The 24,271-nt window shown below is 43.2% G+C and overlaps 2 protein-coding genes across 2 annotated transcripts in view; one reads left to right on the top strand and one right to left on the bottom strand.

The window, feature by feature from the left end:
• Positions 1-3,338, bottom strand: part of LOC139463752 (alpha-1,6-mannosylglycoprotein 6-beta-N-acetylglucosaminyltransferase A-like) — a 70,233-nt gene extending 66,895 nt beyond the window's left edge. Inside the window, exon 1 of the mRNA XM_071245024.1 lies at positions 3,057-3,338. The gene's annotated coding sequence lies outside the window, so the exon portion shown is untranslated. The remainder of the gene's footprint in view (positions 1-3,056) is intronic.
• A 289-nt stretch (positions 3,339-3,627) lies between these two features.
• LOC139463750 (serine-rich adhesin for platelets-like) overlaps positions 3,628-24,271 on the top strand; it is a 167,603-nt gene continuing 146,959 nt past the window's right edge. Inside the window, exons 1-2 of the mRNA XM_071245016.1 lie at positions 3,628-3,705; positions 15,270-15,391. Coding sequence (XP_071101117.1) covers positions 15,324-15,391 — 68 coding nt within the window. The 5' untranslated portion in view covers positions 3,628-3,705; positions 15,270-15,323. The remainder of the gene's footprint in view (positions 3,706-15,269; positions 15,392-24,271) is intronic.

Below are 24,271 nucleotides of genomic sequence, written 5' to 3'. Positions count from 1 at the left end.
TTATATGACTAGTGACTGGTAATACATTTTATATACTCCTTTTACACTAATATATCTTTGCCGTATATACTGTGATATATACTCTTCAAAAAAAGAAACTTGACACTGACTTTCAAAAAGTAATATAATGCGATTGTTTAAAAATAGGACACAAAAACCATAATTGAAACACTGTTTGAAGATCAATGTACACAATGTTCAAAACTTTAATCGTGTCACCTAGACAGACACACGTACACGATACAGTTAATGTCACAGGGGTACAGAAAATGTCAGTATCGGTTGTGCCCACCACGTGCATCAATCACCGCTTGTCTACGACGACCAATAGATGCAATCAAGTTGTCAATAACACGCTGCTGGATGTGCTGCTATTCATGCTGAAGTGCATTAAGAAGCGCTGGAAGTGTTTGGGGTGGTGGATTCCTTCTGCGAACGCGTTGATCCAACTCGTCCCACAGATGCTCAATCAGGGACAAATCTGGTGAGCGGGCTGGGGTGAGGTAATGTCTGGATGTTGTTGTGCTGTAAGAAGTCCTGACAAACACGTGCAATATGCGGTCGAGCGTTGTCCTGCTGAAACTGTCCGTCATGAACGTTGACTTGAGGAAGAACGTAAGGCTGTAGGATCAAATCTCTGTAAAGCACACCTGTCAATGCACCTGCCACATGCATTAGAGGCGTCCTACCACCATGATGAATTCCGGCCCATACCATGACACTCCCGCCGCCAAATGGGACAACCTGCTGCACACAGTTGGGGGCGTAACGTTCACCCCGACGTCTGTAGACACATGCGCGCCCATCAGCACTTGTGAGTAGGAAACGGGACTCGTCAGTAAACAGTACATTTCTCCACCTTGCACGTGCCCATCTAACCCTCTGTTGGCACCAAAGCAGACAGTCCGCCAGATGACGTGGGGTCAATACATGACGTGCAAAAAGTCCAGCCTCCCTCAGTCTGTTGCGTACCGTTTGATCTGATATTCTGCGTACCCCAGGGATCTGTGTGGTTGTAGACGTGGCTGTGGTAGTGCGGTCTCGGAGGTGTCGCAGCAGGATGTATTGATCTTGTGCTTGGGTTGTCACCCTTGGTCTTCCTGACCTCGGTCTGTCGTCAACTCTGTTGGTGTTGTTGTGTCAGGTCCACAGTGCGGAGATTGTCTGTGTGGATACGCCAAAGTGCCTGGCCACTTCTTGCTGAGTTGCTCCAGCTTGTAATCTCCCAATGGCGTTGTTCCGTTGAGCTGCATTCACTCTTTGCATTCTGTCACCGCCTCTACTGCCATTATAAGGACTGTATGAACAGCCGTTGATGTGGATTTTTATACCCATTCAGCAGGGGGGCCTGCTGGCCTAAATGCAGGATCCTGTGTTGCACGTTTTTTACAGGCGGTTGCGTTTGGATGAAGCTGTAAAATTGATCCCCAAACGCTATGTTTATGTGCTTTGCATGTGTTTTCGCAAATTATAGGCACATCATCTTTCTGTTTGACTTACTTGGTTCTCATTTAATGTAATTATTTTAGATATTTGGCAAAAAGTGGTTTTACATCTATGTCAAGTTTCTTGTTTTGAAGAGTATATTTTAAGTCTCTCTTGTATGTACTGTTATATGTATCTCTGAAAATATCTTTGTGAGGTGAGACTCAAATAAACAATCCGTCTGTCTGTTTCCTGGTATAACCGTACACCTGTGTATTTGTCATAATTCACTCAATGCTCAGTTAACAAATTTATAACAGGTATCATTAGTGGTAGCAGCACTCAGATTACCTGACAAAGGTTCCCATTTGGCATTTCTTGTGTTTGGGGTAATTATTTAATCTGAATCCAGGTTTGAAGTGAGGTGAAATGGATGTTGTGTTTTATGCACATGGCAGGGCAGCAAGAGGAGTGATCAGTTGATTTTCTTTCTTGTAAATTGACTGATCTTTCCTTACCATCAAAGGAGCAACAGAAAATATGATGATTGATTAACCACTGTTATCTGGCACAGTGGATTTGTCAGAAGGAAGTGTCTTTTGTAGGTTTACTATAGCAGACGAAATACACTCATATCATGGTGTGAAGTACTGATGTAAAAACCAACATACTTTGTTGAAAGGATTAACCGATAATATGTTGATTGTTTGCTAATTGTTATCTAACTGTAGCATTGAACAGAATCAATTTTGTTCCTCTGCGTTTTCATTGGGAAGTTCAATGTGTGACAGACATCACTAATTTGTTGTTCCCACAAGCCTTTAAAAAAAAAAGAGTTTTAGTTTGTAGACGTGTATATGTTTCAGTCAATGTGATTCACTCAGGCAATTTATAAAAAGGCGACTATGCTTGTCGTAAAAGGCGACTAACGGGATCGGGCGGTCAGGCTCGCTGGCTTGGTTGATACATGTCATCGATCCCAATTGCGTGGATCGATGCTCATGAAGTCAATCACTGGATTGTCTGGTCCAGACTCAATTATTTTACAGACCGCCGTCATATAGCTGGAATATTGCTGAGTGCGGCGTTAAACAACAAACAAACAAACAAAACAATTTATAAAATATCTAAATTTTTCAGTAATTTACAATTTTGTTGATCAATGTGACCATACACCCTTATACTATCAATGAAAGCAACGGATGCGCTCCCTCATAAGCTCACTAGCTACGACAATAACAGATGCCATGATCAAAGTGGGTTTGGTAAATACTGCATGTAAACCCTTCATCTCTGAGTGACACTCACCGTTTGACAGTACTGGTACTGTGAGATGCGTCAGTTGGCAGCGTAGTCCGTCACGGTGGTTCGTTTCAATCTCAATCCAAACATTCAACCCATTTACGCGAATGTGCAATCACAAACATCGTGTTTTACACGTTTTGTCACAAAACTGATAAACAAGGGTTGTGTGTCATATAAATCAAATGAGAAAAAAATATTTCTGAAGCCACATCTAATACCTCGATTACCGCATATGCAGCCTACATCTTCGGCTGAATCATGCGAATGTCACCACGCCCACTGAACCCCTCCCACAATCACTGTGCGACCAACAGTAGGAAACTTACCGTCACAACTTCACTCTTCGCTGGAGTGTGTAGTCCGTGCAGCATCATTCACATAATGTACATTTCAACAAGGTCGGAAGTGATTCCGCGACTGCACGTGGAGACTCGAGTGGACGAGAATGTCAAGTCCTATTTGTTATGGAAACTGGTTATATATCCAGGTTGTAAAAATGTCGTTTCGACATACACTTAAATCACACTTATCACGTTTTCTACACCAGTGCTATTTCTGTCACCGGAGACATTCTAAGCTGCTATGAACTAGTTATATCAACTTCGGAGTTGAGGAAAGGTTTACCTCCCTTCGACTAAAATGGGACCCACCAATCAATAATGACTGAAATATATTCGTCTAAAAATCCCTGGGGCAAATCTGTTCTTACTTTGATAGACGAAATTACTATTCATTGCACGTTTAGCAATACATAACAGCCATGTCATTGTTATACTTGAAATAAATGATTGCAAGCTGTGAAACGTCGGAATCACCGCGGCTCACTCCAACTTACTGGGACTGGTGCATCAAATTTCACGACGGGCAAATTCCCTCGTCACCTAACCCGGAAATGACGTTTACCCATGGTGGATTGGTGGATTTGCAGGCTTTGTTAGTGATGATATGTATGCATATTTTATGTCAACACACGTGGTAAAAACTTTTGACATTCAAATAGAGATGTTTTTGCTCTGTGTAAATATATGTTTGCCTTATTCTCCGTTCGCGTAAGGACTTTGTTGACGAAACTAGTGATTTTTGCAATAGCATGCATGCATTGTCAACTGTTGAAGTAACATTTTGACAGTGACAGATCGTGTTTGGGTACTTTGACAGCAAATGCGTTTACTACTTCCCTCAATACTTTTAAAAACGACTTGGTCTAGTACAGTAGTAATTAATTTGTTTCACTGTATTATTTTCTTTTTACAAAATTATCTTTGACAGGAATCTGCAGTAGATAGTCAATTGAAACATGTTGAACAATGTATAACAATGTACCGTTAGATGTGGTATAAATGTATTTTAAACTGTTATCTGTTGTGTTATGCAAATATTATGTACACTAAGTTATATCATGTTGAACATTGTAAAGACTGTGTCAATATAGATTGATAAATTGTAGAGTTAGAACATTTGAGACATTTTCACTAAACTCATCAGCAAATAGTAAAGTATGTTTTTTTCTCTCTTTTGACCATGAAAAGGCTGCCTGCCCTCCATTGCAATCTACAGTTTAACAGGATGCTTTTTCTTTCTGTTTCTCATATATTTCAGAATTACTATGAATGCAACTGGCATGTTATTAATGACTCAATTATATTTCATTGAAATGTTATTGACAGCTCTAGTGTACAGCTAGTCTAGATGCCAAATGGCCATTTTCAGGAGAAGCATGCTTGAGCGTCATTATGAAGTTTTTTGGTTGATTCATCATCTGTGAGCTATCCTGTACCAGAATCAGCCGGGTGCCAGACTGGCACCGTTGAGGAATATTATTTAGAAGCGAAAAACAAAATGGCTGCTGTAATATATTGAACAACAAGCATGGCGGGTTCATAGAATAGTTTTACTACGTCATCCGGTGTGGTACATGCGTGTTACGTCATCAATTACGTACATGTGTATGACGTCACAGTTAACCCTTTATCTTACATCTCCCTTCCTCTGAAAGTGAAAACAAATGAAATTTAACACTTTAGTGTCCATAAACATGACGTCACTGTTGACGATAGGGTTAACCCTTTATCATACATATCCCCTCTACAGAAAGTGAAACGAACCAAATTTTAACACTTTAAAGTCCAAGAACATAGAATGTTGAACTGGTAACTGAGAACATAAACAGTTCAATCTTGATATCTTCTGGGAATGTTGACAGGTCTCCCAGAACTGGTTGTTACTGGCTTTGTATTTTCCATGGCATTTTCTTTTTGACTGTCATGGGTTTCAGACTTTACTGTTTTAGTGTCATCTAACTCTGGAGTGATTTCTTGCTTGTCCTTCATGTTGCCAAAGTCTTCCGCTGTTGTTCTGTTGTGATGTCTATTTCGTCTGTATGCTTTGCCACTGTTAGTGATCTTGGTGAAGGGTCGACTGCTGTCACAACAGCAGGATTCCACCCGCTCTTCTCCTGTACTCTGACATATTGTCCCGGATTCAGGGGAGACAACTCTCTGCTCCCTTTGTCATAGTAGTACTTTTGTAGATCTTGCCTGTATTCAAGTTGTCTTTGAAGCAGGGAGTGATCTTGTGCTTGTGGTTGGATTAGTGCTTTTGACACAGCCAAGCAGCTCTTCAGGCGCCGGCCCATCAGCATCTGTGCTGGCAACAAGTTCACTTTGTCAACAGGTGTATTTCTGTACTCAAGAAGGGACAAGTAAACATCTCTTCCACTTGCCTCTGCCTTTTCCAACATCATCTTGACTGTCTGTACTGACCTTTCAGCTTGACCATTCGATTGTGGATATGTTGGGCTTGATGTCATGTGGGTGAATTCCCATGCCTGTGAAAATCTGCGAAACTCAGTACTTGAAAATTGTGGACCATTGTCTGTCATGATTTCATCTGGTATTCCGTGTCTAGCAAAGACTGACTTCAGTGCTGTGATAGTAGTTTTGCTTGACAAGTCAGTAAGTTTCACAATTTCTGGGTACTTTGAAAAGTAGTCCACACACAACAGGTAGTCACTGTTTTTGTATACAAACAAGTCTGCACCAACTTTAGCCCTTGGTCTTTCTGGTGTGTCATGGCTTTTCAGTGGCTCTTTTGTGTTGCTTTTTTTGTTTTCATTACAGATTGTACACTGTGATACAAAATCTTCGATATGTTTGTGCATTCCAATCCAGAAGAGTACATCTCTTGCTCGTTGCTTGCATTTCGTTATTCCCAGGTGTGCTTCATGAATTTTCTGTAGCATTTCTGCTTGCAGTGCCCTTAGAACAACTTGTTTGTTTCCCTTGAAGACTAGATCCCCAACTACAGTCAGTTCATCACGAATATTCCAGAAGTCTTGTACACAAGCTGGAACATCTTTCCTGTCCGACGACCAACCAATGAGAATGACAGATTTCAATTGCTGTAGTTGTGGGTCATCTGCTGTGGCCAACTTGAAGATCTCCACTCTAGATGAAGTCAACGGTAGCTGTGAGATAAAGTTCACATCAAATTCTGTCTCATCGAACCAATTGTCATCAGCTGGGAGATATGCTCTGCTTAGAGCATCAGCAACGATAAGTTCTTTACCTGGACGGTAAGTAACCTGTAAATCATATTTCTGCAGACGGAGCAACATTCTCTGCAATCTTTGTGGAGCCTGGCACAATGGTTTTCGAAAGATTGCTTCAAGGGGCTTGTGGTCTGTTTCTACGAGGACAGGTTTTCCATATATATATTGATGGAATTTCTCACACCCATGCAGGATTCCCATCATCTCCTTCTCGCTCTGTGCATATCGCTTCTGTGCACTTGTTAGTGATCGTGATGCAAATGCAACTGGCTTTTCAGCTTGTATGAGCATTGCTCCTAGTCCTTTAGAACTGGCATCAACTGACAATGTTACTGGTTGAGTGACATCGAAGTACTGAAGTACCGGAGTGTCTGTCACTTGTTTCTTCAAATTCTTGAAGCATTTTCTCTGTGGTTCTTCCCAGTGCCATGCAATGTCTTTTGACATCAACTCCCTCAGAGGTGCAGTTTCACTGGAGAGATTTGTTATGAATTTTCCTAGGTACTGAATCATACCCAGGAGTCTCATCAAGTCATGTTTGTTTTCCGGCTCTGGCATTTCTCTAATAGCCTTCACCTTTTCAGGGTCCGGTTTTAGTCCATCCTTTGTCAGAAAATGTCCAACATATGTCACTTCTGTCATTCTTAACTTGCACTTTGATCTGTTAAGTTTCAGACCACTTGACTGTATCCTATTCAGGACTGCATACAGTCTCTCATCATGTTGCGGTACATCTATACCCCACACTAGCACATCATCAACGATGCATTCTGCACCAGTAAGGCCCTCTATTAGCTGAGACATTGTTCGCTGGAACACCTCTGGAGCTGATTTAACTCCGAAAGGTAGTCTTGTGAAGCGATACCTACCATATGGTGTGTTGAAGGTGCACAGTTTGGAGCTTTCATGATCCAATTTGATCTGCGAGAACCCGGACTCAGCATCCAGAACAGTGAATACTTTAGCACCAGGTAAGCGTGACATGATTTCTTCCACAGTTCTCATGGGATAGTGTTCTCTTTTCACAGCCCTGTTTAGATCTTTAGGATCTATACATATGAGCGTCTTGTGTGGTTTGACTACAGTAACCATGCTGTTCACCCAGCTGGTTGGTTCTGTCTGTTTGACAACAACACCAAGCTTCTCCATTCGGTTGAGCTCAGTTTTTACTTTACCCATTATTGCTGCTGGCACTTTTCTTGGTGGATGTACAACAGGTGTAACATCATCCAAAAGTTCAATGTGATGTTCTCCAGGCATACAACCCAGTCCGTTGAATAGTTCTGGAAATTCTCCCAGGATATATTTATTCACCTCTGGACTTGGTAACACAGGTCTCTTAACTGCATGTATGCGTTGCACCAAGTTCATTTCTGTACATGTTTTCTTTCCCAGAATGCTAGGTCTGTCGTCTTTGACAACTTGGAACAGTATCTTGTAACCAATTCCCTTGTGTGCGCGCTGTAGCTTTGATTGTCCAAGTGGGGCCGTCTTATATCCAAATTACGAAACTAGTCTTGTTTGAGATTCTGACAACTGTTCATATACTAGTTTCAAACTGTCCTACACTCGTTTGGAGATGACATTACACTGTGCCCCTGTATCAAGCTTGAACTCTACCTGTTTCTTGTTAATTGTCAGAGTTTCTTTCCAGTCCTCATTATCACAATCTGACTCCAGCATTCCTATGAATAGTTGGTCAAAATCCTCAATTTCAGACTCTGAATTCTCCACCACATGTACATGTCTATTTTTGTTGTCTGGGCGGTCTCGTCTATCTGACATACGTTGTCTTGCTTTGCACATACTTGCAAAGTGGTGTCTGCCACCGCACTTGTCACAAATTCTTCCTGCAGCTGGGCATTTATCCTTCATGTGATTATAGCCACATGCCCTACATCTTGGATACTGTGCATTTCGCCTGTCTTCATAATGTCCTCTTTGCTTTTTGTCCTTCCATGTCTCACGTGTGCCTCCTCGTGCATGGCCTCGTGCATAAATGGCATGAACGTTCTGTTCACTTCTGACACCATGTAATATATTGAACAACAAGCATGGCGGGTTCATAGAATAGTTTTACTACATCATCCGGTGTGGAACATGCGTGTTTTGTCATCAATTACATACATGTGTATGACGTCACAGTTAACCCTTTATCTTACAGCTGCCATAGATTTCCTCTTAATTCTTTGTGAGGCAATATCGTCACTTCTAATGCACATGCAAACACAATTGTTGTGTCTAGTACTTTGTTTTCATGGTCAAGGAATCCACTAATTCTAAAATTAAAAGTGTACAAATAAAACTTGTGTCATATTTGCAAGATGGCCATCGTTTCAATTTGAACATTGGCTATTTTGAGGTTCCACTGTCATGCGGAAGATCCCGGGTTCAATTCGCGTCCTGGTGGGAAGCAGCCCTCCCGTCTTTCTTTTTACACTGTATGTGGGAAAGCCCGTCAGTTACTTGCCGAGGGTCACGGTTTTCCCCGAACAATTCAGGTTTACTCCGCCAGTATAACTGACCGGTATGACCTTTGATGTTGAGTGGTGTAAAAAAAACAAAATCCAATTCAGTGCAATAATCACTAAGAGATAGACTTTGGTGAACTCTCAAAATTCAATACAATACATGTTAAAGTTGCAAATGAAACAGCAGAGCACAAAATAGTATAGGCAAACATTAATACCTTTACTGTTGAAGCAGAACGCAGTCTTCGTCATCCTCGTCCTGGTTAGCAGCTACTGCCCTCGTTCGTTACAGCAGCCTGGTTCAGCGTTACAACTGCATAACATTGCTGGTACACACCCATACCTCCCGTAGGGACATCATCTGCTCCTGGAGCATGCACACTGGATCAATGGTGACAGGTGCAGCAGACACATCTGGTGGAAGTGTAGTTGGACACAATGGTGTGACACGCAGTGGAAGTCTTAAAAAATAACTCAATAAAATAATTTAATATTTAATAACTGAAACTCAAATTTAAACCATATTTGAATTAACCCACGATTTCAGAAACACTTCCTATAATCACTACTTACCACGATTTGTCCTTATTTGACAATCTTTTAGTCGTTATTTGACTATGAAAAACCACGTTGCTGGTGGCTGCCTCTGACAGTGTCAAATCAGGGCACAATTAAACAGCTGATCGAACAGCTCACCGGCAGCGTGGCTGCCCTCTACCAAGCATGACCGTAAAGTGACAAGGCTAGGGACAGAGTTCCCGCCGCACACATCTGTGTTTGCCGCCCGTGCTCCACGTGCTGTTGTCCAGAACACCACACCTTAACAAGAGGTGCATTCGCGCGAATATTTTTGAATGATTTGTCATCCTTCTGTTCAGTCCTCACCTTTTTGCCATCCATACTTGAGTGGATCCAAGTTGGGAGGCGCTGACTGAGTGGCCGATTTCCATATCATGACTTGATGGTGAGCGTGATGTACATACTGAACAAAGGCATCATGGTAGGGGGCAACGACTTCTTGGAGTTTGCCATCTTTGACTTCCACAACTGATACTGGTGTGTGGTCACCGACACTTTTGAACCATAACAATGATGACGTCTGCTTCTTCATGTTGTGTTGTGAGATCCTGTCTCTGGAGAGAAGAATTGTTCCATACTTGTACTGGCGAGGCATCTTTTCCGGTGATAACCAGTTTGGTCTGGTTGTCTACGTTGTGATCCATCAGATACTTACAAATCAAATAGATCAGCTGTTCTTTGTTGTAGGTTACATTGAGCACAACTTCTTGCGATTGAAGTGTTGTGTGTTAGTTGAGTTGATGTTTTTGACTTGAATCATGACCTGCGCGACTGGATCTCGTCATTTGCCTTGTTCTGCTTTTTATGTACCTGTCGAAAATCAGGTAAACGTCACAACACTCCAGGTGGTACTTGATGGTCCCCATGAAGTTGATAAAATAATCCTCAAATGTGCCATTTGTGGGCCAATGTACAGTCCAGAACAAGGCGCATCCATTGATTATAACAGCATCTGAAACACCTTCAGTTCGACTTGATTTCTCAACTTGCAGATTCGTCTCCAGGACTGCTTTCAACTAAGCCTGCATCGCACCACTCTCAACATACAAGGAGGCTGGCACAGGAGTCAGTTCGTAAGAGAGGACATCATTGATATCAATATCCCTGTATTGTTGGAGACATATGACTCTGGTATAGATCAATTCGGTATCGTACACAGGTCTTCCATCCAACTTTATGCTCTTCTTGGTCTTAATGATCAGAGTCACTTTCTTGGTCAGTGACTTGTTGAAGGATGTTGGCCATCCAGATTCAAATTCCACCATCTTTTGTCGTCCAATTTGGAGAGAATTATCACCATTGACCTTGCCTGTTGTATGAATACGTGTCACGATATTTAAAAGGCCAGGTGGGTGAGTGTCTGTTGCCAAAGGATCGATGTAACTTTGAAGAGCGTTTTGAATTTTCTGACGATCAGATGAGTTACTTGTAATGCTTGCAGGGGCCTCTTTGTGAGTTGTGACGATCCTGCTGTTTTGCTTGACTTTTATCGCCCCTAGATTACCACGTAGCTGGCTGCAGATATGCAAGCTCAAAGCCCATCTTGTAAAAGCCGATGGCTTCAGAGTGAGTCCTGTGTGTCCGCCAGACTCGTGGACATATCTCATAAACGTTGACTCTATAAACATATCAGACCATATGGCGTTCCATATGCCTGGGTTGTGACGCATGACAAGTTTGCCATGCATGAATTCTTTGAGCAGATCGTCTGGTAGATGCTCCATTGATCGAAGATAGTACAGACCGTACCTGGCATTGTTCCAATGACTGGAAGCAAAGAAATAGGGAATCATCTCTGCAACTCCCAACAGATGGAAAAGCCAGTCGGCTTCCTGCACAGCTCTTAGAAACACCACCATCGGGAGGATTGGCTTGATCAAGTTATCAATCCAAAGTTTTGCTCTTGCATGCTTTATCATCAAACGAAGAACTGCAACTGTTTGTAATCATCGGTTGCTACAATGATTGGCCTCAAAAGTTCTTCAAGCACCATGCGCAAGGCTCACATGTTTTGCAGAAACTTCTTACCGGTGAGCATGTTTAGGACACCACCACAGGTTGTTGCATGATTTCAGTAAATCCTGTGTTACTCATAAGAGTTCCCACAGCTCCGACGAAAGTCATCAGGAAGTGCATTCCACCTAATCGCGGCACAAATTTTTAAAAAAGCAACCTGATATCTCATCAGAAGAAGCCATGGCCTGCTGCTGCCACAATCACCATGAAAAAAAGACAGAATTGAACAATCACCAGTGTTACGATGAAATATACGATTTCGACCACATATATTGAAAATATGACACCCGTGTTAATTTTACACTTTTAATTATATCATTATCAGTTTCCTTGGCCATGAAAACATAGTATTAGACACCAAAATTGTGTTTGTAAGTGCATTAGAAGTGAAGATATTATCTCAAACAGAATTAATCGAAAATCGTTGGCGTCCATCATATTTTTTGCCTTTAAAAAATATTCCTCAATGGTGCCAGTCTGGCACCCGGCTGATTCTGGTTCAGGATAGCTCACAGATGATGAATCAACCAAAAAACTTCATAATGATGCCAAAACATGCTTTTTCACTATTCTGCTGGACTGTGTATGTAATTTAACAGGTTCACAGATTATCATCAGTGGGTATATATACTCTTAAAACATGACAGATGTTCCTTGTTAACAGTCCTCTTTTTAGCAGAGAAATTATCTCTACCCACAAGTCATTGCACAATACCATGATTATTGCATGCACTGAAAACAGATATCTAACACTGTGCCAAGATCTTGCTTAAGTAAATGAAGTTTTGTCTTATCAAATGTGGCCTACTGCTCATGTATATCTCCGAAAGGCAAGGGAGTTAACTGACTGTAAAAGTTACTTTTAGGCTGGACTATCGAGTCAATGCATAGTCCAATCAATATCACGCAACAACCTAGACATCCAGTTCGTAAACAACATGGATTTGAACATGCAGACTTACGTCGATTGCAGGATTTGCAAAACATGTGTACTGTCGACTGGGCATCGACAGGTATTTTCCAAATCGTTTCATTTTTTTTAATCAAGTGCTCGAATGATATGATGCACTTCACGAGGTAAGATCCATTTTGTTACGACATAGATCTTGATTATCGATAAGAATGTCTTTACTGGGAGCCACCATTTGTTTGAAGCAAATGCAAGTGATATGAGAGGTGGAATCTGATTGGTCAGTTGGAGGGACATTGAAGGGACATAACTCATAATAGCCACTGGTGGTGCTACGATCGAACAACAAAATTCCAGCGTAGTTCAGCAATTGTGGAAACTGGACTTTTGTAGTCAGTAAACACCCTTGCCTCAGGAAGATGGCTCAAGTAAAAAGAGTTACCATATAATGAAGATACAGAGAATTTAGTGACATTCCTTTTTATATTTTTAACTTATCATACAGATATCTTGGTAATACTAATAGCAAAGTCAAATGTTCATCCATTATTTGACATATTGAAACACAAAGATTTTCTAATGAATGGTCAAGTGTATCTGCATAGCAGAGAGTGATGGATGTGTTGGTGATGGAGTTGCTAATGACTTGTAAAAAATTTATTGCATAGGCAGTTGAGTTTTTTGTCAAATGTATGTGATAGTGAACACTTGTGAGTAATCACTGCAAATTGCAACTTCGTAAATGGTACTTTTGTTCATAACAAATGCAGAGGATTAGAATGCTCTAGTTTTTTTGTTCTCATGCTGTTTTGGGAGTAAATTGTAGTTAAAAATAACATTTTTAAAATTGACAAAACATTTTTTGCAGTTAGCTGTATTGATCAATAAGTAATAAATATTTATTCGTACCACAATAATCTTTCTATTTTGCATTCAACATGTTCAGTGGTCCATTTTTTAAAAGAGTATGAAATTAATTAGTGTGTTTCTTAATTAAGAGTACTTTTTCATGTTTTATGTTTAGAAAGTATGAAATAATAATTAAAACATGTTTCACACAACACTGAAGTACTTGAGGCCAATCAGATCATAAAACAATTTTGAAGTATCAGCATCACCAGCCCAAAATACAGAATTCGGGGCTACTGAAAGTGAATATTTGCAAGGCTGTCTGACAGCCAAATGTGGTCAAACTGCATTTGGAAATAAGTTTGACTCATTTTGTGATGATCTTCTTCAGTCAGATTTAAAAACATACCTGTGTGAAATCTCTACTCAAGGGAAAAGGGTAAAGCTGTCTGTAAGTTCATGTTAATGGGTGGTATGTTAGATGAGGGACCTCACAACTATTTCTAATTATTCCTAAATGGCATCCCTTTGTAAATACATGTATAAGTCTGATAGGGACTTTCATCAAAAGTTGACAAGAATAGATGCAGATGTATCGTAATTTATAAGCACATATTGTATTTGTCCTAAATATAAATAGCAAGAAGTTGTATATTATTCAGTGAGTGCAAAATAACGTTAACAAGCATGACATTAGTCACTTTCATCAATAAATTTGGGTTTTGTTCTCAATGTACCATGTACAGGACTTACTGTATATGACCGCGTTTAAGCCGAATTTTGAGGACCAGAAAAAAGATTCTGTAGAAAGGCGTCGGCTTACCCACGGGATACAGTTTCATCATAGTATTTCACACATAATAGTACACATCCATGCACAGGTCTTACACATCCATGCACAGGTCTTACACATCCATGTACAGGTCTTACACATCCACATACAGGTCTTACACATCCACACACATGTCTTACACATCCACATACAGGTCTTACACATCCACACACAGGTCTTACACATCCACATACAGGTCTTACACATCCACACACAGGTCTTACACATCCATGTACAGGTCTTACACATCCACACACATGTCTTACACATCCACACACATGTCTTACACATCCATGTACAGGTCTTACACATCCACACACAGGTCTTACACATCCATGTACAGGTCTTACACATCCACACACAGGTCTTACACATCCATGTACAAGTCTTACACATCCATGTACAGGTCTTACACATCCACATATAGGTCTTACACATCCACACACAGGCCTTACACATCCACACACAGGCCTTACACATGCACATACAGGTCTTACACATCCACACACAGGTCTTACACATCCACATACAGGTCTTACACATCCACATACAGGTCTTACACATCCACATACAGGTCTTACACATCCACACACAGGTCTTACACATCCACATACAGGTCTTACACATCCATGCACAGGTCTTACACATCCATGCACAGGTCTTACACATCCATGTACAGGTCTTACACATCCACATACAGGTCTTACACATCCACATACAGGTCTTACACATCCACATACAGGTCTTACACATCCACATACAGGTCTTACACATCCACACACAGGTCTTACACATCCACATACAGGTCTTACACATCCACATACAGGTCTTACACATCCACACACAGGTCTTACACATCCACATACAGGTCTTACACATCCATGCACAGGTCTTACACATCCATGCACAGGTCTTACACATCCACACACATGTCTTACACATCCACATACAGGTCTTACACATCCACATACAGGTCTTACACATCCACACACAGGTCTTACACATCCATGTACAGGTCTTACACATCCACACTCAGGTCTTACACATCCACACACAGGTCTTACACATCCACACACATGTCTTACACATCCACACACAGGTCTTACACATCCACACACATGTCTTACACATCCATGTACAGGTCTTACACATCAATGTATACATCCATGATAAATTGGTCCCGAGTCAAAGAAGACCAGACTTGACCAATTAGACAGTCTTAACTTCATAATAAATTGACACGGTAATTTCACAACCTGAGATATGTTTACAAAGAGTTGTCTGCCCTTGTTGTATTTGAAACTGAAGTAACCTCGGTGTAACTGTTTGCAGAGCATCTGAGAGACATGGGAGAAGGAGGGAGCCCTGCTGCTATATAACACAGACATGTCAGCCCCGGACAATGGGCGCCACAGTGGAAAGTCCACCCCTAGTTCACGCTCAGACAGTGGCAGGTACTGTACCTACACGTATACTTGTGTGTGTAAAAGGAAGAGGGATCTTCATGGTATGGTTGGCAACATATAGGATAACAACTGTCCTGTGCAACACACTGCTTAGCTTATGTTAGGAGATGTCAGGTCAAATGGGGTGTAGGGTGCACCTTCTACAATGACAGGTTATACGGGGTGTAGGGTGCACCCTCTACAATGACAGGTTATATGGGGTGTAGGGTGCACCCTCTACAATGACAGGTTATATGGGGTGTAGGGTGCACCCTCTACAATGACAGGTCACATTGGGTGTAGGGTGCACCCTCTACAATGACAGGTTATATGGGGTGCCAGGTGCACCTTCTACAATGACAGGTTATATGGGGTGCCAGGTGTACCCTCTACAATGACAGGTTATATGGGGTGTAGGGTGCAACTTCTACAATGACAGGTTATATGGGGTGCCAGGTGTACCCTCTACAATGACAGGTTATATGGGGTGTAGGGTGCACCTTCTTCAATGACAGGTTATATGGAGTGCCAGGTGCACCTTCTACAATGACAGGTCACATGGGGTGTAGGGTGCACCCTCTACAATGACAGGTTATATGGGGTGCCAGGTGCACCTTCTACAATGACAGGTTATATGGGGTGTAGGGTGCACCTTCTACAATGACAGGTTATATGGAGTGCCAGGTGCACCTTCTACAATGACAGGTCACATGGGGTGTAGGGTGCACCTTCTACAATGACAGGTCACATGGGGTGTAGGGTGCACCTTCTACAATGACAGGTTATATGGGGTGCCAGGTGTACCCTCTACAATGACAGGTTATATGGGGTGCCAGGTGCACCTTCTACAATGACAGGTTATATGGGGTGTAGGGTGCACCCTCTACAATGACAGGTTATATGGGGTGTAGGGTGCACCTTCTACAATGACAGGTTATATGGGGTGCCAGGTGCACCTTCTACAATGACAGGTTATATGGGGTGTAGGGTGAACCCTCTACAATGACAGGTTATATGGGGTGTAGGGTGAACCCTCTACAATGACAGGTCACATGGGGTGTAGGGTGCACCCTCTACAATGACAGGTTATATGGGGTGTAGGGTGCACCTTCTACAATGACAGGTTATATGGGGTGCCAGGTGCACCTTCTACAATGACAGGTTATATGGGGTGTAGGGTGAACCCTCTACAATGACAGGTTATATGGGGTGTAGGGTGAACCCTCTACAATGACAGGTCACATGGGGTGTAGGGTGCACCTTCTACAATGACAGGTTATATGGGGTGTAGGGTGCACCTTCTACAATGACAGGTTATATGGGGTGCCAGGTGCACCTTCTACAATGACAGGTTATATGGGGTGCCAGGTGCACCTTCTACAATGACAGGTTATATGGGGTGCCAGGTGCACCTTCTACAATGACAGGTTATATGGGGTGCCAGGTGCACCTTCTACAATGACAGGTTATATGGGGTGCCAGGTGTACCCTCTACAATGACAGGTTACATGGGGTGTAGGGTGCACCTTCTACAATGACAGGTTATATGGGGTGTAGGGTGCACCTTCTACAATGACAGGTTATATAGGGTGCCAGGTGCACCTTCTACAATGACAGGTCACATGGGGTGTAGGGTGCACCCTCTACAATGACAGGTTATATGGGGTGCCAGGTGCACCTTCTACAATGACAGGTTATATGGGGTGCCAGGTGCACCTTCTACAACGACAGGTTATATGGGGTGCCAGGTGCACCTTCTACCACGACAGGTTATATGGGGTGCCAGGTGTACCCTCTACAATGACAGGTTACATGGGGTGTAGGGTGAACCCTCTACAATGACAGGTTATATGGGGTGCCAGGTGCACCTTTTACAATGACAGGTTATATGGGGTGCCAGGTGCACCTTCTACAATGACAGGTCACATGGGGTGTAGGGTGCACCCTCTACAATGACAGGTTATATGGGGTGTAGGGTGCACCTTCTACAATGACAGGTTATATGGGGTGCCAGGTGCACCCTCTACAATGACAGGTCACATGGGGTGTAGGATGAACCCTCTACAATGACAGGTTATATGGGGTGTAGGGTGCACCTTCTACAATGACAGGTTATATGGGGTGCCAGGTGCACCCTCTACAATGACAGGTCACATGGGGTGTAGGGTGCACCTTCTACAATGACAGGTTATATGGGGTGTAGGGTGAACCCTCTACAATGACAGGTTATATGGGGTGCCAGGTGCACCTTCTACAATGACAGGTTATATGGAGTGCCAGGTGCACCCTCTACAATGACAGGTTATATGGGGTGCCAGGTGCACCTTCTACAATGACAGGTTATATGGAGTGCCAGGTGCACCCTCTACAATGACAGGTTATATGGGGTGCCAGGTGCACCTTCTACAATGACAGGTCACATGGGGTGCCAGGTGTACCCTCTACAATGACAGGTTATATGGGGTGCCAGGTGCACCTTCTACAATGACAGGTTATATGGGGTGCCAGGTGCACCTTCTAAAATGACAGATCACATGGGGTGTAGGGTGCACCCTCTACAATGACAGGTTATATGGGGTGTAGGGTGCACCTTCTACAATGACAGGTTATATGGGGTGCCAGGTGCACCCTCTACAATGACAGGTTATATGGGGTGTAGGGTGCACCCTCTACAATGACAGGTTATATGGGGTGTAGGGTGAACCTTCTACAATGACAGGTTACATGGTGTGTAGGGTGCACCCTCTACAATGACAGGTTATATGGGGTGCCAGGTGCACCCTCTACAATGACAGGTCACATGGGGTGTAGGGTGCACCCTCTACAATGACAGGTTATATGGGGTGCCAGGTGCACCCTCTACAATGACAGGTTATATGGGGTGTAGGGTGCACCCTCTACAATGACAGGTCACATGGGGTGTAGGGTGCACCCTCTACAATGACAGGTTATATGGGGTGCCAGGTGCACCCTCTACAATGACAGGTCACATGGGGTGTAGGGTGAACCCTCTACAATGACAGGTTATATGGGGTGTAGGGTGCACCCTCTACAATGACAGGTTATATGGGGTGTAGGGTGAACCCTCTACAATGACAGGTTATATGGGGTGTAGGGTGCACCTTCTACAATGACAGGTCACATGGGGTGTAGGGTGCACCTTCTACAATGACAGGTTATATGGGGTGTAGGGTGCACCTTCTACAATGACAGGTCACATGGGGTGTAGGGTGAACCCTCTACAATGACAGGTTATATGGGGTGTAGGGTGCACCTTCTACAATGACAGGTTATATGGAGTGCCAGGTGCACCTTCTACAATGACAGGTTATATGGGGTGTAGGGTGCACCCTCTACAATGACAGGTTATATGGTGTGTAGGGTGCACCTTCTACAATGACAGGTTATATTGGGTGTAGGGTGCACCTTCTACAATGACAGGTTATATGGGGTGTAGGGTGCACCTTCTACAATGACAGGTTATATGGGGTGTAGGGTGCACCTTCTACAGTGACAGGTTATACGGGGTGTAGGGTGCACCCTCTACAATGACAGGTTATATGGGGTGCCAGGTGCGTATTCTACAATGACAGGTCACATGGGGTGTAGGGTGCACCCTCTACAATGACAGGTTATATGGGGTGCCAGGTGCGTATTCTACAATGACAGGTCACATGGGGTGTAGGGTGCACCCTCTACAATGACAGGTTATATGGGGTGCCAGGTTTTATTCTTCATTGACAGGTCACATGGGGTGTCAGGTGCACCCTTTACAAAGACAGGTCACATCCTTCGTCAGAAATTGAACACTCCTATTTTGTACCATATCTAACCACTGTGGTCTCTATAGGACCGAAACATCTGCAATGTTGGTTCCTTCTCATGCAAGAAGAACTTCAGAATTACGGACTATTTGAAGAGCCAGTAAAATCCCCACCTTAACCTTGTGGAGAGGATTCCAGTGGGGCAGTTCATCAACTCATTTCCCCTGTAGGAAGTTTCCAAGGCCTATCCAGAGAACCTTTGAAAATGTGACCATTGATATTTTCTTCAAAGGAGAATATGTTGAACTTTTTAAAGTTAATTTTTTTTTATTGTTTCTAACCACATTAGCTTCAGTACTACCATCTTGTCAGGTAAAAGGTGTGGTCCAGCATAGCATGCCAGTCTTGTTCCAGACAGGGAAAGACGTGGTGTTGTAGGGCAACGTACTGTGCCAACATAGCATGCCAGTCTTGTTCCAGACAGGGAAAGATGTGGTGTTGTAGGGCAACGTACTGTGCCAACATAGCATGCCAGTCTTGTTCCACACAGGGAAAGATGTGGTGTTGTAGGGCAACGTACTGTGCCAACATAGCATGCCAGTCTTTTTCCAGACAGGGAAAGATGTGGTGTTGTAGGGCAACGTACTGTGCCAACATAGCATGCCAGTCTTGTTCCAGGCAGGGAAAGGCGTGGTGTTGTAGGGCAACGTACTGTGCCAACATAGCATGCCAGTCTTGTTCCAGACAGGTTACACTGGTTGATGTAAGTCTCTTTGTTGTAGTTATTGCTGGGTACCCATTGCAGTTACAGCAATTCTTTACCTAAATCGATTTGTGTGCCGTACATGAGGTTTATGTGACGGCTATCAGATGTTAGTGCAGAATTGTCCTCCCTCCATCCTGATAGTTGGATAATGCATGCATACTGTGAGACAGGATAAGAAAAATAATAATTTTGCATTATGTTTAATATTTTAATACTTATCCATCCTCACAGGTTATATTGCCCATATCTCCTACTACTCACAGGATTGACTCGTCTAACTGTAATTCAGAAGACAAGTATGAAGGCTTGGTCCTCATGTGTCACTGATGGGCTGTTTTTGAGTGAGGTGTTTCATGTTGAAAACAATTGCTGTTATGAGCAAAGATTCCACAATTTGTTTGTAAAAAGAGACAAACTGCATAGTGTGAAACAGTATTCTTAACAACTTTATAACTTTAGCTAACAGTGACTCTTTTGGATCATAATAAAAAGTAAGTATTTATATTTAGATTGTGTTGTATTTTTCAATGCAGAGTTTTAGTTTATATATTTTTGCCAACTCAAGTTGACTTTTTCTAGAAGATGGATCTGATGGTTTAGCCATAACCATGGCAACTGGAGGTGCTGGTTTTATCTTGTATCCTCCCAGTTTGTGCCACGGTTGTGCTAGACAGCATCAACAATGTGGACTTCCTCATCTACCCATCAGACATCTCATTGGCAAATACAGTCTGACACCTAAGATAAAACCCAAAACAAAATATTTAGAACTTTAGAACTTTTTGACAAATGACTGGTAGCAAAATATCCCTTACCCAAATTCATCGCTCATGCAAACCAAGTTTCGTGGGCTGTGACACTATAGCAATTTGTGCCTCCTAGAGTAACAAAACAAGAGGCAGCTCTGGAGCAGGGTTTATCGGGCATGACTGGATCGGTGTATAGTGCAGCCTTGGCTTATTCTTAGTACTGCCTTGTTTTCTAGGCATGTATATGGAGATGGAATGAGCCTGTCTCAACGAGCCAATTGTAGGACTAAACACATGTTTCAGATGATTCATTGTTGTTGTGAGAATCCAGCTTTCAACAAGTTTCAGGGCATTGTCAGTGTCCTGTGGGCAATACATGCAAAGAGGTGATCTTGCCATCTAGACAAGCGATCCAAATGATTGGCATGTCTCTTTTATAAGCATAGTTTTGGCCCTCACACATAGTAGCATCATAAAAGAAAAATGGCAGTATAGACTTGCCAGTTTTATTTAGCCTCTTATGACATATCATGCACTTCTTATCAGTTCCATGCCTCTCTGCACCCTTACAAGACACTTCACAACATCTCATCCCATGCCTCTCTGCACCCTTACAAGACACTTCACAACATCTCACCCCATGCCTCTCTGCACCCTTACACGACACTTCACAACATCTCATCCCATGCCTCTCTGCACCCTTACAAGACACTTCACAACATCTCATCCCATGCCTCTCTGCACCCTTACAAGACACTTCACAACATCTCATCCCATGCCTCTCTGCACCCTTACAAGACACTTCACAACATCTCATCCCATGCCTCTCTGCACCCTTACAAGACACTTCACAACATCTCATCCCATGCCTCTCTGCACCCTTACAAGACACTTCACAACATCTCATCCCATGCCTCTCTGCACCCTTACAAGACACTTCACAACATCTCATCCCATACCTCTCTGCACCCTTACAAGACACTTCACAACATCTCATCCCATGCCTCTCTGCACCCTTACAAGACACTTCACAACATCTCATCCCATGCCTCTCTGCACCCTTACAAGACACTTCACAACATCTCATCCCATGCCTCTCTGCACCCTTACAAGACACTTCACAACATCTCATCCCATGCCTCTCTGCACCCTTACAAGACACTTCACAACATCTCATCCCATGCCTCTCTGCACCCTTACAAGACACTTCACAACATCTCATCCCATGCCTCTCTGCACCCTTACAAGACACTTCACAACATCTCATCCCATGCCTCTCTGCACCCTTACAAGACACTTCACAACATCTCATCCCATGCCTCTCTGCACCCTTACTAGACACTTCACAACATCTCATCCCATGCCTCTCTGCACCCTTACAAGACACTTCACAACATCTCATCCCATGCCTCTCTGCACCCTTACAAGACACTTCACAACATCTCATCCCATGCCTCTCTGCACCCTTACAAGACACTTCACAACATCTCATCCCATGCCGCTCTGCACCTTACAAGACACTTCACAACATCTCATCCCATACCTCTCTGCACCCTTACTAGACACTTCACAACATCTCATCCCATGCCTCTCTGCACCCTTACAAGACACTTCACAACATCTCATCCCATGCCTCTCTGCACCCTTACAAGACACTTCACAACATCTCATCCCATGCCTCTCTGCACCCTTACAAGACACTTCACAACATCTCATCCCATGCCTCTCTGCACCCGTACAAGACACTTCACAACATCTCATCCCATACCTCTCTGCACCCTTACTAGACACTTCACAACATCTCATCCCATGCCTCTCTGCATCCTTACTAGACACTTCACAACATCTCATCCCATGCCTCTCTGCACCCTTACAAGACACTTCACAACATCTCACCCCATACCTCTCTGCACCCTTACAAGACACTTCACAACATCTCATCCCATGCCTCTCTGCACCCTTACAAGACACTTCACAACATCTCATCCCATGCCTCTCTGCACCCTTACAAGACACTTCACAACATCTCATCCCATACCTCTCTGCACCCTTACTAGACACTTCACAACATCTCATCCCATGCCTCTCTGCATCCTTACTAGACACTTCACAACATCTCATCCCATGCCTCTCTGCACCCTTACAAGACACTTCACAACATCTCACCCCATACCTCTCTGCACCCTTACAAGACACTTCACAACATCTCATCCCATGCCTCTCTGCACCCTTACAAGACACTTCACAACATCTCACCCCATACCTCTCTGCACCCTTACTAGACACTTCACAACATCTCATCCCATGCCTCTCTGCATCCTTACTAGACACTTCACAACATCTCATCCTATGCCTCTCTGCACCCTTACAAGACACTTCACAACATCTCACCCCATGCCTCTCTGCATCCTTACTAGACACTTCACAACATCTCACCCCATACCTCTCTGCACCCTTACAAGACACTTCACAACATCTCACCCCATGCCTCTCTGCATCCTTACTAGACACTTCACAACATCTCACCCCATGCCTCTCTGCACCCTTACTAGACACTTCACAACATCTCATCCCATGCCTCTCTGCACCCTTACAAGACACTTCACAACATCTCATCCCATACCTCTCTGCACCCTTACTAGACACTTCACAACATCTCATCCCATGCCTTTCTGCATCCTTACTAGACACTTCACAACATCTCATCCCATGCCTCTCTGTACCCTTACTAGACACTTCACAACATCTCATCCCATGCCTCTCTGCATCCTTACAAGACACTTCACAACATCTCACCCCATGCCTCTCTGCATCCTTACTAGACACTTCACAACATCTCACCCCATACCTCTCTGCACCCTTACAAGACACTTCACAACATCTCACCCCATGCCTCTCTGCATCCTTACTAGACACTTCACAACATCTCACCCCATGCCTCTCTGCACCCTTACTAGACACTTCACAACATCTCATCCCATGCCTCTCTGCACCCTTACAAGACACTTCACAACATCTCATCCCATACCTCTCTGCACCCTTACTAGACACTTCACAACATCTCATCCCACGCCTCTCTGCACCCTTACTAGACACTTCACAACATCTCACCCTATACATTCATCTGCAGTCAGACCGTACATAGCAGAGGCAAGGAGATATTATGACGCTTCATGTGGTTTAGTTACAAGCATTTCCATGAAAAGATTCAAACTAGATATTTCAATAAGACAATCGAAACTTGTTAAATTTGTAATTTCTCTGATAACCCTTCTGTATGGTCAAGTCAAGTGAATGTGTCCTGTGTCAACAAGCAGTGATGTAGTACTGTCCGTAGCTTACAATACAAACATTTCAATGACACTTCCCTATCCTACCTCTACTAAGCACTGTCATATCTCTGAGGCAGGATGATAGAGTAAGGACAGTCTGGACAAATGGTCATGGATAAATATAGAATAATAGAATAAAACAATAAAACAATAAAACATGAGTGAGTTTTACCCAAAGCAGGAGCAGTCCTTAATGCACAAGTAGTGCCTATCTCTTCAACATCACCAAGTTATCTGGACGGCAGCGTTTTAAGGTTACCGTATTCGACATAATAAGC

The sequence above is a fragment of the Haliotis cracherodii genome, unplaced genomic scaffold (assembly GCF_022045235.1).
Source record: "Haliotis cracherodii isolate W230 unplaced genomic scaffold, xgHalCrac1.p SCAF_16, whole genome shotgun sequence".
Classification (NCBI taxonomy): domain Eukaryota; kingdom Metazoa; phylum Mollusca; class Gastropoda; order Lepetellida; family Haliotidae; genus Haliotis; species Haliotis cracherodii.
This window is presented reverse-complemented; position numbering and strand designations above follow the sequence as displayed.